This window comes from Drosophila melanogaster, chromosome 2R, assembly GCF_000001215.4.
Source record: "Drosophila melanogaster chromosome 2R".
Lineage (NCBI taxonomy): Eukaryota > Metazoa > Arthropoda > Insecta > Diptera > Drosophilidae > Drosophila > Drosophila melanogaster.
This window is the reverse complement of record NT_033778.4, coordinates 17,683,505-17,699,053: the sequence shown is the minus strand read 5'-3', so window position 1 is coordinate 17,699,053 and position 15,549 is coordinate 17,683,505. Positions and strand designations below refer to the sequence as shown.

The following is a 15,549-nucleotide window of genomic DNA, read 5'->3' as shown; positions in this document are numbered from 1 at the left end:
GATAATTCATTTATCGAGCATGTAATCGATAGTTATAGAGGGTAGTTCCAAGAATCGTGTGCCACGGAAAGTGTAAATAGCTTGTTTTTTAGTAATCATTATTTATAGCATCGGCATTTTAAATAAAGGTAAATGCGCTTATAGCAATAAGCTTATTGAATTTTTAAAATAGAATCCCCTGTTAATTTGCTTCTTATAAAATATTATGTTCATTTATTTTTGTTCCTTATATTAAATTAAAATAAATATAATCCTTAGTAAAATTGGTTCTTATTAAAATATTGAATGCTCTAACAATCTTGATAAGTTTTTGTATGCAAGTTGTTTCTCTATCAAGCTCTCGATTCAAACCCCTCGATCTCGATTATGCTATCGTGTTTCTATAGACTATATAATTAATTCTATCGATATTAGTGTTACCTATAATCTAATACTTATACACCTTTCACACTTCATTTTATTATACACAGTTTACGATGCATTATTTTGTTGATGTTCACTTTACTTACGATATCAAAACTGTTGTCATTATTATATGAATTCATTTAATTAAATTATTAAAATATTGTTACGGTCTTATCGATATATTTGTCAATGGTTCTTGACACTGCTGATATTTCAACGAAGTGCTCCACCTCTCCGTGCACTCTATTCCAAGTCCCGAAATGTATTTAAACAGCTGCTGCCTGGCCACACTGCGTATTTGTTGTTGCTTGCCGTTGCGTCGCGTGTGTGTCTCTTTGCGTAACGTTCAAAGTTTTGATTTGTATTTTCTCCGGCATACAAATCCGCCAAAGAAATGGTGCTAATCAAGGAGTATCGCGTATGCATGCCGCTTACGGTGGAGGAGGTGTGTGGCCGCTTGTACTTTGCCTTCATAATATTGTCTGAAATAAAGTTTTTATCTCATCACTTTACAGTACAAGATCGGACAGCTTTATATGATAGCGCGCCACAGTCTGGAGCAATCGGAGGAGGGCGAGGGCGTTGAGGTGGTGGAGAACAAGCCCTGCGAGGATCCCGTTCACGGCAAGGGCCAGTACACGGAGAAGCACATTCACTTGTCCAGGTGGGAATCTCTAGAGGTGCTACTTAGTTGTAGAATATCCGACTACAAATGACATCCATTACAGCCGACTGCCCTACTGGATCCAGGCCATTTGCCCCCGAGTCTTCTATGTGATAGAGAAATCATGGAACTACTATCCGTACACGCTAACAGGTGAGGAGTGACAGTAACCCACCACCACCTACTGCGCATCCCAGTCTATTTTTAGTCTAATTGTGTATTCCGGAGGCGGGCTTTCCCTCCTGCCATCTTACCATAGCCATATGGCAAGCGTTCTAGGAACATCGTGTGATTTTTGGGGGCCAGCAAGAATTCCGCTTTATCACTAGACCATTACAAATATGGTGGGGTACGTCTGCCGATAAGCGCGCTCCATTAAACTCACACCTGTTTACGCACCCAGTACGTCACCGATATGGTTTGGATGGGGCTAGAGGAGAGCACTTGATGGCCAGCTGCTCCAATCTCCGTTCGGCATTTGTTGGCAACTGCCTGTATTCCCAGCGCATATGTTGATAAAATCGGATTACGCGGTGCTTAATGCATCCGATTAAACTCTGTGCACTCGATTGGGGATTGTCATTCCAGCAGGTCGTTGACTTCGAGGGGAAAATACAGTTCTAGCTGGTTTGTTTACCCAAAGTGGCTTTGGGAAATTACCTTTTAAGTGCCTGCAAAACAAATTGGTTTTAAAGGCGAAGATTTAGTTATAATCTATGTATGTCGAACTAACTATTTGCTTATAATAAGTTCTCTAAGTTCTCATATCATAGGGATAATTTTTAACGTTTATTTGGGACTTCGTACCAAAGGCTTAAATCTTTTGATAAGCCTTAATGTTCTTGTTTTTTAATATAGTATCTTATATAGTTAAGGACTTAATAACTGATCCATTTGCTTAATTGACTCACATTACCAGCTCCATGGCCAAAGAATTTTTAAGTACTTCTATCCAAAGTATTAATTGGCTGGGTTATTGATTTTTTTTATATCTGTCATGTTTTCATGTGCTGTAATTGGGTCTCAAATTGGATGGAACTTTCACTAGAATACACGGTAATTGCATGAATTCTGTTTTGATCCGCCTTTGCTAACCAATTATTTCTTGACAGTGTTCCTTTATACCCAAACTAAATGTGCTCATCAAAACTAAGTACGAGGACAATAATGGCAGCACAGAAAACGTAATTGTAACTTAAAGTTCAAACTTAACATTGGGAAATAATGTAATTTTGGTTGACAGTGTCTGGATCTTACTGAAGATGAGCTCAAAGTTCGAACTGTGGATCATTTGGACATAGCGTTCGATGAGGTCAGTGCCAAGCATTATAAGAAGGAAGAAGATCCCAAGTTCTTCAAATCCGAAAAGACAAGTAACATGATCATGCGGTAGAGTTAATCAGTGCAAAGAATTCATATATATTTTATCCTTAGACCGTGGTCCATTGATTGAAGGATGGCGGGAAACGGACAAGCCCATTATGTGCTCCTACAAGGTGGTCCACGCCAGCTTTGAGGTATGGGGTCTGCAGACCAAAGTGGAGGACTTCATTCAGCGCGGAATTCGGGAGATTCTACTACTGGGACACCGGCAGGCTTTCGCATGGGTGGACGAATGGCATGGCATGACCCTGGAGGATGTTCGCGCCTACGAGCGTCAAAAGCAGGCCGAGACCAATGAGAAGATTCACAACACAAGTGGTGGCGCAAATGCAGCGGCCAACGCCAAAGAGGCAAATGATGGCGATATTGATTGAGAATTTACCTAAAATGTAGGAAAATCGAAGTAACAAAATGCAGGCTAAAATAGTACCTTCAAGGCCTCGCGGCAAGCTTAAAAAGTTTCATAGGAAATATCTTATTAACGTACGCATATTTATGTATATACATACATATATATATATCATTGTCTATGCATTTCTATGGTCCAAAGAAGCTCAGAGCTCTAGTAACTGCCTGCAGCGTTTAAAAGTACAATGCACAAGCACCTAGCTGGAAACTCGAAACCAAATAATTGTTACAAACTAGATCACGCAATTTTTTAGTCAAACTTATAAGCGTTACACAGACATCCTAGTGAACGGTTTGCGTTAACTATATTCCCTAGTTTAGCTCACATCTAAATGTATATTTTGGTGTACAAATACAAACAATTTTGGTGTACAAATACAAACGATTAAACATATTAGAAATATACCTATGTCATATGATTGTTAGATACTTTTATTCGGCATCCGAGGGCCATTAAAATGTTCTGATTTGTTGCCGACCAAATTATAAGTCATTTGTATGCCAATGAACCAAGCAGTAGATAGAGATGATTCACCTCGCCGCTTGACAGAATGGATCGCCAGTGTGTAAATCAATAAATGCGAGCAAAATTGACTGACCCTGACACTGATCATAAATCACACACCCGCACACCCTTCATTCATCGATTGCCAGGGGAACTCAACAGCTGCTCCAACCGAAACGAGCCCCCAAAAAATGTGGAGAGGGCTATTGATAAGTGTATATCGCTCTCGCTGCCAGCTGATTTGCCGCTGGAGATCTCGGACGTCAAAAAGTATTACCCGCAGAGCGGCTAAAGTAAAAAAAAAACAGCAAAAGCACCAGCGTTTCGCGTTCTCGCCGCATTTGAACTTCAAACGCGAGAAAAGTAGCACAGCGCGGATAGATACGCGGATGCGTGGTCATTAAACGACGGATCGCGGAAAAAAACGAATTTCTTGATTATGTTTTTAGCATAGAGCAAATGGCAGAGCCAAAACAATTCGATCGCAATTGCCCAACCTGCTCCACCTGCGCGCGATCGTGACAATGGAATATTCTGATTGAAAACAACGCAAGCCGGATAAACAGTCTCAAAATAAATATTTAAAAATAACCCAAAAATTAATATGCCTAGCGGTGTTTTTCAAAAACGGCCAAAAGCAGCCGAAACTATTTCGCTGTTCTGCATGATCTTAATAAGGTAAAAACACAAGTGGACCACGCGGCGTATGTGTAATCCAGTGTAATACTTGCAATTCGCCGCTGTTATCAGATGTTTACAGCACTAGCTGATTTATTTATAAACATACTAAAACCTATTCTGGGCCACTCCATATGCGGGTTATAGTCCATGGTAAACCTTTTACGAGGCTCCATGCAATAGAGCCGAACTGATTGGGTTTTATGGTTAATATAAAGACTAGACAAACGAACTGGAGTACATTGCAGAGTTCACTGGAACCGAAGAGCTAAAGTTGTCCTATCATTGTTTGTACTTCCTACACATGATATGATAGCTTTATTCTCCTTCACTGAGTAACTAGTTTAATATTCCAAGAGCACATGGGCAATTAGGGCAATAAAGTTCTAAGGTAGCAACTTCCTCAAAATTCAAAACAGAGGCGAAAAGCCATTCCACCACTTATCGCTCACCCCAAGCAGCGTATCACAGTCATGAATTTTGAGAGGTTATCAGGTATATTTGCCTCAACTTTAAAAATTCTTATCGCCGTTACTATAAAAAGTCTTCATTTATCAAAGCAATATATAACAACAAAATGCAATCCGATCTGGATCGGTTGTCTATATATTATGAACGTTTTTAGCTCACATTTCTTCACATCATCTTTTCGATCATATTTATTATACGGCACCTATTAGGCAATCTCGATGGGAATCGAGAACCAATTGACAGTCGCTGTCGTGACGGATTCATAAGTAGATTTATTTGGATTTATTGTCAGTGGGAAATTGATTGAAATGTTTGCAATCTATTTATATTCAGTGTCACCTTTAAACTACTCTCTTGAGCAAAGAATTTCCGCACAAATGAATTTCATAGCCAGCCGATTTTATTGTCTAAATGAAATAGCATGCCAATTGTCCCATATTCAAGAGTCAACTGAAAAAGCATGCTTTGAAGCATGATTTTCAATTAAAATTCGCCTGAACTTGTCCGCGGGCGCAATCACGCATACGCCATGTTGTACACTTGGTAAACATTTTAGCGAAACAAGTGAAACTTCGTGGGATAAATAAAAAACAAATTTCGGTTTTCAGAAAATATTGAAATACAGGTCTGAGCCTCTGTTTTATGTGTACATTTTCAATTTGGCAATTATACTTAATTAATGATAATTGACAGTCCAAGTCACTCGGAGAAAGAGTGTCGATTCTGTCAGTTAGGATTTTGGCTTTATAAAGCACATATGCAAAATAGCCCACGAATTTCAATATTTGTCGTTCCCAAAAACGTTACCACTTCTAATCAAACAAAGCTGCTACGTGGATTTTTAAGTAAATATTTTTGGTGTTATTATATTTCACTTTGTGTATTGTTGAGTTTAACGCCTTGAACGCCAGTTGTTAATTGTCAGTTAGAGCCCACTTAGTACCCTTCGGAAAACGCGCCGGGGTATATTAGAAGATGATGTATGTATTTTCTCGCGGCATCCGAATGTTTATTCAATGATAAACTCGAAGATATATTAACGATAGAAAATTTGTTTCGGAAATAAAGCCATAGATATATTACCAAAAATTTTCCCCGACCTACCTCTACATTCAGCAATACAGTTGGGTGAAAAACCATACTTGAATTGCGGAAACGTGTCTCGAAAATGATCCCGGACTCTGTCTCCTGGCTGTCAACCAGCAATGTAGCACCTAGGGATGTGCTAAATGGGCATCATGTGATATACTTTGGTTCTCGGTTCGCTAATAGAACCGCCATATAGACAAAACAAACAAGATTTTCATACTACGCAGGTTGTATGCGAGTTGAGTTGAGCTACCGTTTAGATTACAAATATTTATATATATATATATATATTTATCAAGTCGGTTGGCTAAAAGCAGTTTGGAGTGCCTAAAACCCATTCATGGCTATTTTTAAAGGTGGGATGATAAAATAGATCATAGATCTACTATAGATCTTAATATATCAACACGCAACATGTTCAATGAAGCAAATTTCCTGGCAGTGGGGTGAAAATATAAAGGAAATTAAATAGTTAGTATCTCTAGTTGCGTATCTGTGTATTCCCCAAGCAATTAAGTCTTGCCTGGCGTCTGCTTATCGTGTTGGCCCTAAAAGAGAGGCGCACTGCGGCTAAATTATCACCAATTTGAGGGCTGTCTGACCCAAAAATAGCATCATGAGATAGAGATTTATTTACTTACCAATTATCTGTTACTTAGGCTGAGCCGTGCCGCGGATGACAGCCATGAGACGAGCACTTTGTTAGCCACCATCACTACCATAACCACCGAGATCATTCCGATGCCCGATTCTGGGCGCAGCTGCTTCGGTTGGTCCTCCGCGCCGGAGGCAGCGGGCGGCAACTGCTCCAGATCGAACCGGAATGGAACACTTAAGTGCTATGGCGGAATGAATAACCTGGCTGCGCTGAAGTGAGTATTGTTAGATCTTTGTTTGAGTGAACATATAACTAAGAGATCTATTTAATACAAGTACCCATCGTATCCGATAGGTGGCGCATCAGATAATTGAAGCACTCTAACGCTCTACTAATCTCTATAATGGTTTTTCATTCCCATTATAGCCAATCTGGAAAGTTGAGTAGAGTCCAGCCCGCACTGGAAATGCTTCTGTGCGGCTGGCCAAAGGATGGTCTAAATCATTTCAGGGATCTTCAGAAATTGCCTCGCCTTCGATCACTGACCATCGAGTACAGTGGCTTCACCGAATTCAAATTCGACTTTCCCGAAATGTTGGAGCTACATACTATCAACATTTCGTGGACGAATCTCTCGTACATCTCATCGCGAACCTTCAAACGTGTGCATCCGCTCAAGGTCTTAGATCTGCGATGGAACCAGCTCATTCAACTGGATGGACCACTGTTGCTGCCCCGCAATTTCGAGCAACTCTATCTGGCGGGCAATCCGTGGAACTGTACGCGCAACTTCAAGTGGTTGCTGCTGCAGCCGGAAAAGGGACGCCTGGTGGTGGATCGCGACGAACTAATATGCACAGATCGAAAGTATAAGGAACGCCAGATGCTCATGGTCATGCACTACAAACTGGTGGGTAGCTGCTTATCAATCCTGCATCACTGTGATTACCTGATTGATTTTATTTGCAGGAGCTGAAGAGACAATGCCAATCGCATGAGGATCTAAGGAACTGCACTTGCCTAATGCATCACATCTTACCCAAGACTCACATACCGCTCTATACGGTCAACTGTTCCCATTTGCAGTTCCATCGCTTGCCTGACTTTTTGCCGGACAACACCACCACTTTAGTTATAAACGATAATATGGTAAGAGCATATTTAATATGAGCATATTAAAGCTCAATGAAAAGTAACTTACTTGATTTGTCATCAGATCAGTGACATAAATCCGCTGCGGGACAATCCCCACTACCGCCACGTTGTGGATATGCAGCTGGAGAACAATCAGATATCCAATGTGGACAACTTGGAGGACACTTACTGGCTGCAGAACTTCCGCTTGCTCAATCTGCGTGGCAACAATCTGCGCAAGCTTCATGTCTACGCCCTGGACAACGCTCTGGATGACAACGAGAATGCCAATCTGCTATTGCTAAGTCGAAATCCCTGGCACTGCACCTGCAAGTTTGGCAGCAGAATGCGTGAGCTGTTGACGAAGTACAAGGACATCGTGCGTGATGCCTGGAATGTGAGCTGCACCTACCGCCTGGATGACGACCAGCTGCTGGCCAAGGTGCTGACCCTCAGTCGCCAGGAGATGTGCAATTTAAGCGTGGAGGGCGGCACTCAGATCCATCCCATCGATTGGCTAAACGGGGTGCTGGCCAGCCTCATATTTCTTATCCTGGGCAAGCTTGCCTACGATTACTACTACTACAAGTATTACGGTCGAGTTCCTTGGATTGTGATGAAAATGCCCTAGTCTCTAGATCTAATGTTAAAGGAAGTTCAACTCGAAAGTATTTCTCAACCACCGACGATGGCTTTCGGTTTATTCTTGAAAATCTACAAAAACAATACCGGTCTTTGTATCATATATGAATATTTATATATATATATATAAATAATGTTGTTTAGGTATTTATGTATGTATATTTAAGCTAGGTCAACGCAAAACTCTCAAAATAGTTGTTTTCCACACTATTGCACTGTTCAAATTGTTTTGTATGGTTAAAAACATTCGTTCTCACGTTCCTACATATTTGACGGTTTATTTTAAGCATTTATCCTGCATTTAAATTGGCACAAAGCGCTTAATCTTTGATAATGAGAAACAGCTAAGATAGGTTTATGTTTGCAACTGGACAGAACGGAATCTGTGTGAATTTTAGGTTAGTTACACATTATTCCATTTAAATGAATCTAATTTTGTATAATGTATATTTACAATTAAAAACCTTGATTTAAATTCTTTGGCTCTCGAAATCAGTGCAAAATGTCGCATCTTTTCGGTCAAAGCAAATGCAAAATGATTAAAATAATTGTATAGGATACAAGCTTATAAATTAAACAACAGTGCTGGACATTGTAAACAAAGCTTAAAACATTTTTGTACTTTACATCAATCAAGTGAAAATTCAAACAAGGCTTAATATTTCGCTGGCTGTAAGCGGCATATCTAAAATTCTTTTGGTTTCCTTCGTGAGTCCATTGAATGGCGGTAAAAAAGGTCGGCAATGTTTCTTATAAATTTGTTGTATAAAAGTCGAAGTAAAATTTAGATCGTTTAAAATTGAGTTCCCTTGGTTTGCATTGTATATGATATGGAATCATTATCTAACCACTATACAAAAGAAAAGACTCACGAAGGAATCAGCCAGAGATCGCAAATGAAATAACAGTGGATGGCATTAAGTTGGCTATTCTTCGGGGACCCAGACTATCTGGTGTCCCCGATTACATTATCTGTTTTTGGCTAAGCATGCGAGTATTTAAATATGTTTATAATATACGATCCATTGCACAGCCTAGAACAGCATGTAGGAATGATCACGTTCCAGTCGCGACTTGGCGCGGGATTGTATATTGCCAATCGGATCCGAGGGCGGTGGTATGCCATTGATCTGATGGGTAGGTTCCTTGTAGAAGAACTCGGTCCTTCCATTCTTATGGCCATAATAAACGGAGTCGTTGGATCTATAAATATAAATATTAATAAAACCAAAGAAAGAAGGTTTATGATTGTTGAACATACCTCAAGATCAAATCTGTAAGATGATGACCACTGGAATGTATCGAGTGCATGCTCTCGAGGATATTAAGCTCTAGGGGATTCCAAGGGCCATTCCGCTGCAGAACATCCCACTTGGAGTCCACGCACATGAAGCTATAGTTGCTCCCGTCGCGATTGTCGCCCTCCACATTTACATTTAAGGTTTGATTCAGTTGAGATTCCATGTGCGGGAACTTGGCCACACAAATGTCGAACTAATTGGAAGATATATTAACAATGTTTATAGACGAAAAAAATATAAATTCACTTACCATCTTCTGCACAACCTGCTGTTGTTGACAAGTACCCTCCTCCATGAGCAATAATAAGGTCATATTCTGCTGTCCGCATATATAGAGTTCAGTTCTTTGCAAGCCATCTGGTTGAATTGGACCCGGAGGTTGAGCAGGGGCTGTGGTCAAGGCAGCCAATGCATCCACTGCATCCTCGCACTTCAGTGAACTTCGCCGTGGGAAAACCTTACTGGTTGTCAGCGGAGTTTGTATCTCGATGGGCGTTGTTTCGCTTAGAGCCAGAACAGATAGTTTGGCCATCAGGGGTGTTAGTGGTACTCCACCAGCTCCACTGCGTCCGGACGCACGCTCTCCGAAAGTAGATTCTCCTGCTGATTTCAATGGCAGCGTCATGGATCGCTTGTCCAGCGGAGTTTTGGCTGCGGAAACGTTGAGATTCCTATCGGCAGACGATGCTTCCGCTGCTTGCTGTCTCATGTGCTCGTCGAGCTTTTGGATCTCGGCGTTGAACTCCTGGAACTCGGCTACCAGAGCGGCTAGCTCGGCATCCTCGTGCGCCTGCTCACTAGCAACACCCCACAATTTACGATACTGATCCAGAAATTGCTGAAACAAACTGCGCGAGATCTGCTGGCCGTTAGTGTTGAATACCGGATAGGTGGGATCGCTGATGGTCCGCGAAGTAATCTTATCATCGTCCTCTATGAAATCTGGCGAATCCGAAGAGACATCACCATTACCGCTTCCATTTCGATTCACATCGGTTTTGAGGCCATGCGTAAAATTATTCAGTTTCTTGGAGATGGCGCGAAGTGCATCCTGCAGGTCTGCAGATGATTTGCGTCGTGTGAGCTGTTTGTTTGGATTGCTAATGAAGTTTTGAAAGAATTTCTCCACATCCACTTTTAGAGAATTTCGACGCGAATGTGTCTTGCCATTGGAATTGTGAATATCCTCCTCTTTGCCCTCATCTTCGGGATTTGCGCAAATGGACATAACATTGGCCACCGGCAGTACCTTGTTCTCGGTCATTGGAGTATTGCAAACGCTGGTTCGTCCAATGAACTGCGGATAGGAATCGGTTTCGTCGAAATTTATTGATGCAATGCCAGACTCCGGTAGCTCTTTGCTCTGCATGCTTTTTATACGCAACGGCAGGTGGGTGGGTCGCATAGATTTGGGCCTGGCTGGTGGTAGCTGTTCAACTGCTCCCTGCTGCTCCGGGGCGTGCTCCTCCTCGGGTATATGGGTAAAAATGAGCGACTTGTCCCGCTTTATCTTACGCTTGGCATACTGAAACGGCATACCATTTTGGGTGAGCTGAGCTGTGTTCATCTGCAGGTTCTGGGCGCGCTGTGCCTCGCCAGCTAACTGGCGGTACTGCATATGCTCCAAATAAACCACCAGCATCTGAACGCCGTTGGGTATGTGGAACTCAGGATGGTTGGTCACTTGCTCGGCCGCAGTGCGGATGTGCAGAGGATCGGTGAGTACAAGATGCTTGGTCACCATATCGCTCAGTTGCGAGGCAACCACCCTAAAAGACAAGGTATTTGAATTTACAATTTGTTCAGACTTTAGCCGGATTAACTGACTTGTTGTGGTACAGAATCGCTCCGCCAAGTATTCCCTTTGTCTGCTGGCAACTTTGCAACGTTTGTATAGCCTCCAGGAATATATGACTGGCCGTCTGGAAGAGAATCTTGGTTATCTAGGTAATTCGGTTTGTTACTTTAACCACTCACCTTTGGCATTCGCAGCCTCGGCACATTTTGAAATGTATTTCCGTTGCGCTGCAGCATCGGCAGATATGTTTCAAAGATGTGGTACAGTTTCTCGCTGAGATTCCGGCGGTTCAGGGCGGGCGGTGCAGCATACTGGGCATACAATGTCTGGACGTCACGGTGGAAAAACTTGAGCAGGGAACTCAGCAGATCAGCACGATGTTCCAACAGTTGATCTCCAATATTTCGATCAGTGCCAATTGCCTGGAAAACAGAATACTCCATCGGATTAATAAAAGAAAAGTGAAATTATGTGATTCGATTTACCAGAATAAAACGACCGAATTCCTTCAGCACAAATTTTCCATTCTGCAGCGCCAGGATGCGGGGATTAAAGAAGCAATCCTTGAGGAAATACGACGTGCCCATAAGCTGACCACACAGAGCCACCTTCTGGGAGTCGGACACCCAGCTTGGATGGAAGTAGAGCACCGCCGATATGGGATCATCCGCCTCGTCTGTGAGACACTCTGTGTCGTAGACAAACACAATCATCGTCTCCCTGTAAATTTAATAAAGTTCAAGGGTTATTGTTATTGAGACTTTGAGACGGGGAAATATATTTTAGCTTAGTTTCTAATGTTAAGGAAAAGCTTTGGAGAAATTACGTTCAACTATTTTCCCTTGTAAAATGTGAGCTGAATCTTAAAACTTGTTCAAGAATTGATACAACAAGTGCTGTAGCAAAACCGGTATGCAAAAAAAACTTTACACAAATACAAATTGGATTTATGCAATCTCAATTTGTTTGACGTTGTTTAATGCAATTCATTGTAGATATTTGTGCACTGGAAACACAGTTTGAGTATGAAATGAGCAACCTTTCGGTGAGGATTGAGGTCTGCTGCTTCTGCTGCACCTTCTGCCATCGCTTGTGCTTGGTTTTGCGCCAATCCCGAAACATTGCTCCTGAAATCTAGTGGATTTCGGTGCTTCCAAGTCTAGCGCTGCATCGTGGCTCCTTATCACATTTAACGACCGACGATTCTGATAAGTCAACAAGCCAATAGCGCCGTACAATGCCAACTGTCTGATTTCGATGTGGCCCAGCTGCCTGATACGACCAACTGTGATACGAGAGCGTGATCAGAATTCCGCTCACGCCCAAGTGAACCAGCAGGTGAGAAGTGAGGTGAAAGCTTCCGAGTGTTTCCATCATTGCGGTTGAGCGGGTGGGTATACGAGCAACTATGCTCTCGTATAATGTATTCATCCATGTGGTGACCACTTCAATGACGAAGGTATCGATTCCAGTTTTAGAGTGTAACAAATTCGATTACCAATGCTATATTTTATAAAAAGCTCTCGGAGGCAAATGATTTTCAAATATCATTAATAAGATTTTATATATGTTTAACAACAGAGACCTTGTCTGTTTTATTGCGCGTAATACAATGTTTATTTAAACTATCATAACAACTCTATCCAGCAGCTGTTTTCAACACATTGGGTGGCAACTGTTGAATCTGGTTCACAGTATCCGATTGGCTAGATATGCTATACTTGGCCACATATCCATCGGGACCAGCTTTGTAGGTGACCAGCAGGTATTTCGAACCAGGAAAACGCTGGCTATAAGTACCCTTAACTTGAAGCACATCTGGCGCAATCTGTTCAACAATCTCATCCCGCGTTGAACCGTCGAGATCAATCCTACAATATGGAAGCCATTTGGTTGAGCTTACAGCATTATCTTAACTTCATTTTTTGTTTACCTCAGGGAATAATTATTCTCAGATGGCACTAGCACAACTCCATTATCGTTTATGGGCGGCACGAATTTGGTAACTGAAGTTGTGGGCGCCGAATTCACCAGACTTAGAAACAGAATCAAAAACACCTGTAGCAAATATTATACAACGATTGGCAGGCAAACTTATGAGAAAAACTCACTGAGCTTAACAATAGGTTAGCCATGATGATCTTTTGGCTTTTGGTTAGCGACTGATGTTTTTAGATAGCTGACAGCAAACAGCTAACAAATAAACAGCTAAACTTAAACCAAGTTCAAAACTGGAATCATTAATAAACACATTCAAAAATCGTTCTCCGCTTATAGTATAGCTATAAGATGTGATTTTTGAATACTGTCAACAGGGATTTACATAACATAACAATAAAACTTGCCACAGTGAATCATTGACCGAGTCACCTAATAAGTTGCTTTAATAGGGCTTAGCCAATTAACAATAATAAGTATAACAATTTGTTATAGTTAAGAAAGTCTAGCTAGTTTATTGATTTCTATAAACTAGTGAGTGATTATAAACTTACTTATTGTTACTTATAAATACAGAATTGGTTTAATATAAATTACGGCAAGTTGTGGTTTTAATGTTTTCTAAATATTCAGTCAAAATCCTATCCCGCTGCAGTTTTCAGAGCACCGGGACTGAGGAATAATGGTGTGTCAGGAGGCGGTGTTGGAGGACCCTTGCCGAAGCTGTATTTGGCAACATATCCATTCGGACCAGCCTCATAGGTGACAATAAGATTGGCATCCTGATCCTCGAAGGGCTGGTTAATCACACCTTTAACCTGCAGATGTCCGGCTTCATTCTGGCTCACGGATTCCTGGCGAATAGTGCCACCCGGATGTTCGATTCTACAGATTCAGAACTAACTAAGTAAAGGGAAGCTCTCTTCTGGACTTTGATTAGCTACCTGAGAAAGTATTCTTGATTGAGGGGCTCAAGTTGAAAGCCATTTGTGCGGATTTGCGGAACGATAGTTGGTGAAATTTGCGGTGCCGCGTTGACCGCAGTGAAGATGAAAATTGCCAACAGCTAAATATTATTATGATTTGAAAATGGTATGTTTAAACTTTGATTTGCATATGCGAAAAGACTACTCACCGCGAAAAAATCGCGAGACATGATGACCTGTCTGTGGTTGAACAAAAACTATCTGAATATCTGAACGCTTGGTCAGTTTTGAGCCCAAAACGAAGGCTGGTTGATTTAAGTAGCAAGCAAACGAGTTTTGATTTTTACGATGAAGATACAAAAAAATCACACATCTGCTTCGCGAGAAACACTTCAGTACACCTACTAATTCAAATAATTGCAAAATTCCCATCTTATAAGGCAATTGAAAAAGGGACACAATAAAATCGACTCATCTAGCAAAAGCATTCGGTAGCCTTCGCTGTGACAATTAACTTGGTTCAAATCAATCTCCACACGTCATGCCCAATGCAAAATCATTCTGTCATGATAAACTTGTGACTACATTAAACACCTGGCCTATGAAATTTTCTTGGGGAGTTCCCAAGTCAAATTTTAATTCTTTCTACGTGAGATTCTTACAGTTCTAAAAAGTCTACCCCGGTATATGACTAATAGGATTTTGACCTTTAAGACACGGTCCAATTGGGACTTGTAAAAAATGATTTCTAAGAATTTGCTAAAAATAATTTGAAATGGAAAAATACTTAACTGAAAATAAGAAATAATAAGAAAATATAGAATTGTTTACCCAAAAATAAAAAAATTTTAATTGTAAAATTGTCAATTAATTTATTTTTAACAATATATGTATGATTACACAGTTTTTATAGTTGAATAATAAAAACTTTTCAATAATTAAAAATTTGACATAGAGACAAACTTTTGCATTATATATGCACTTTCTGTATTTATTAAATGTTTATACTAAAAGGTTTTTTCCATTATAATAATATCTATAAAAAATTTTTATAGAAAAACACTTAAGACCAATCAAATTTCATTTTACCGGTTTGCCAATCTTTTGAACTTTGACATTTTATCAATTTCACCGATCGGAATCGATACTTATCTCGGTCTTCTTCTTCCCCCTTTCCATCACACTTCCTGTGTATGTGAATGCAAATTTAATGGGCGAGGGGGTGGTGGGTGGCTGCGAGGGCGGAGGCTGCAGCTCAAAACAAACACAAAAATACCCCCACATACACAGCGCGCCGCCCACACACACACACGTACTCGCAGACGCAGGCACATAGACGATGTAAAGTTTTTCACTGTTTATAAAACCTTATCAATTTCACTTACTTTGCAGCCATTGTGTATTGCACTTGTAACCTCTCGTTGTCGGAAGATTATTGCACTTTATTTCTGCTTCATTTTATTCATTAGTTTTTATTTTTCTTTGCAGAGGAACTTACGGCGCTGCCATACCTTAGTGTTACTAAAAATCACCGTATTGCATAGCTGCTGGTAGTCTTCAATACTAGCATTCCGTTCGGTATATTTGTGTGGTATATTTTAGGAGGCCC

At 40.9% G+C, this 15,549-nt stretch overlaps 5 protein-coding genes and 1 non-coding gene across 7 annotated transcripts; 2 read left to right on the top strand and 4 right to left on the bottom strand.

Moving 5' to 3' along the window:
* Positions 1 to 257: 257 nt before the first annotated feature.
* asRNA:CR45146 (antisense RNA:CR45146) lies at positions 258 to 1,522 on the bottom strand. The gene is made up of 2 exons (NR_124601.1): positions 1,324 to 1,522; positions 258 to 887 (listed from the first exon to the last, which is right to left on the bottom strand).
* On the top strand, positions 692 to 3,278 carry rdgBbeta. Its single transcript, NM_137404.5, has 7 exons — positions 692 to 850; positions 921 to 1,069; positions 1,134 to 1,222; positions 2,118 to 2,125; positions 2,182 to 2,253; positions 2,313 to 2,442; positions 2,504 to 3,278. Exons 1-7 carry the CDS (start codon positions 800 to 802, stop codon positions 2,824 to 2,826), a joined length of 822 nt encoding a protein of 273 aa, NP_611248.3. The 5' UTR covers positions 692 to 799; the 3' UTR covers positions 2,827 to 3,278.
* A 422-nt stretch (positions 3,279 to 3,700) lies between these two features.
* Positions 3,701 to 8,779, top strand: swi2. The gene is made up of 5 exons (NM_137403.4): positions 3,701 to 4,043; positions 6,263 to 6,475; positions 6,628 to 7,111; positions 7,171 to 7,350; positions 7,418 to 8,779. The coding sequence occupies exons 1-5, from the start codon at positions 3,970 to 3,972 to the stop codon at positions 7,964 to 7,966; spliced, it is 1,500 nt and encodes a 499-aa protein (NP_611247.3). The 5' UTR covers positions 3,701 to 3,969; the 3' UTR covers positions 7,967 to 8,779.
* Positions 8,232 to 15,480, bottom strand: HPS4 (Hermansky-Pudlak Syndrome 4). 2 transcript variants are annotated; one of them, NM_166245.2, is made up of 7 exons: positions 15,326 to 15,480; positions 11,562 to 11,796; positions 11,256 to 11,498; positions 11,106 to 11,200; positions 9,529 to 11,047; positions 9,239 to 9,471; positions 8,232 to 9,180 (listed from the first exon to the last, which is right to left on the bottom strand). In NM_166245.2, the coding sequence occupies exons 1-7, from the start codon at positions 15,334 to 15,336 to the stop codon at positions 9,012 to 9,014; spliced, it is 2,505 nt and encodes an 834-aa protein (NP_725707.1). In that variant the 5' UTR covers positions 15,337 to 15,480; the 3' UTR covers positions 8,232 to 9,011. The 2 variants fall into 2 exon arrangements, with proteins under 2 accessions (NP_725707.1, NP_611246.1); NM_137402.4 differs by lacking the exon at positions 15,326 to 15,480 and adding an exon at positions 12,116 to 12,363.
* On the bottom strand, positions 12,644 to 13,240 carry CG42562 (uncharacterized protein). The gene is made up of 3 exons (NM_137401.3): positions 13,188 to 13,240; positions 13,010 to 13,134; positions 12,644 to 12,947 (listed from the first exon to the last, which is right to left on the bottom strand). Exons 1-3 carry the CDS (start codon positions 13,209 to 13,211, stop codon positions 12,716 to 12,718), a joined length of 381 nt encoding a protein of 126 aa, NP_611245.2. The 5' UTR covers positions 13,212 to 13,240; the 3' UTR covers positions 12,644 to 12,715.
* CG42561 (uncharacterized protein) lies at positions 13,506 to 14,199 on the bottom strand. Its single transcript, NM_001169709.2, has 3 exons — positions 14,150 to 14,199; positions 13,959 to 14,080; positions 13,506 to 13,899 (listed from the first exon to the last, which is right to left on the bottom strand). Exons 1-3 carry the CDS (start codon positions 14,168 to 14,170, stop codon positions 13,656 to 13,658), a joined length of 387 nt encoding a protein of 128 aa, NP_001163180.1. The 5' UTR covers positions 14,171 to 14,199; the 3' UTR covers positions 13,506 to 13,655.
* Positions 15,481 to 15,549: the final 69 nt, after the last annotated feature.

Excerpts from the sequence above, each read along its gene's own strand:
- rdgBbeta (NM_137404.5), top strand. The coding sequence starts at position 800 with ATGGTGCTAATCAAGGAGTATCGCGTATGCATGCCGCTTACGGTGGAG. Across the intron at positions 851-920 it reads TGCCGCTTACGGTGGAGGAG|TACAAGATCGGACAGCTTTA; the intron begins GTGTGTGGCCGC and ends ATCACTTTACAG. Across the intron at positions 2,254-2,312 it reads ATAATGGCAGCACAGAAAAC|TGTCTGGATCTTACTGAAGA; the intron begins GTAATTGTAACT and ends TTTGGTTGACAG.
- swi2 (NM_137403.4), top strand. The coding sequence starts at position 3,970 with ATGCCTAGCGGTGTTTTTCAAAAACGGCCAAAAGCAGCCGAAACTATT. Across the intron at positions 6,476-6,627 it reads AATAACCTGGCTGCGCTGAA|CCAATCTGGAAAGTTGAGTA; the intron begins GTGAGTATTGTT and ends TTCCCATTATAG. Across the intron at positions 7,112-7,170 it reads TGGTCATGCACTACAAACTG|GAGCTGAAGAGACAATGCCA; the intron begins GTGGGTAGCTGC and ends TTTTATTTGCAG.
- HPS4 (NM_137402.4), bottom strand. The coding sequence starts at position 12,198 with ATGTTTCGGGATTGGCGCAAAACCAAGCACAAGCGATGGCAGAAGGTG. Across the intron at positions 11,797-12,115 it reads ACCTCAATCCTCACCGAAAG|GGAGACGATGATTGTGTTTG; the intron begins GTTGCTCATTTC and ends TTAAATTTACAG. Across the intron at positions 9,181-9,238 it reads CTTACAGATTTGATCTTGAG|ATCCAACGACTCCGTTTATT; the intron begins GTATGTTCAACA and ends TTATATTTATAG.
- CG42562 (NM_137401.3), bottom strand. The coding sequence starts at position 13,211 with ATGGCTAACCTATTGTTAAGCTCA. Across the intron at positions 13,135-13,187 it reads CTAACCTATTGTTAAGCTCA|GTGTTTTTGATTCTGTTTCT; the intron begins GTGAGTTTTTCT and ends TATTTGCTACAG. Across the intron at positions 12,948-13,009 it reads GAGAATAATTATTCCCTGAG|GATTGATCTCGACGGTTCAA; the intron begins GTAAACAAAAAA and ends TCCATATTGTAG.
- CG42561 (NM_001169709.2), bottom strand. The coding sequence starts at position 14,170 with ATGTCTCGCGATTTTTTCGCG. Across the intron at positions 14,081-14,149 it reads TGTCTCGCGATTTTTTCGCG|CTGTTGGCAATTTTCATCTT; the intron begins GTGAGTAGTCTT and ends AATAATATTTAG. Across the intron at positions 13,900-13,958 it reads AATCAAGAATACTTTCTCAG|AATCGAACATCCGGGTGGCA; the intron begins GTAGCTAATCAA and ends CTGAATCTGTAG.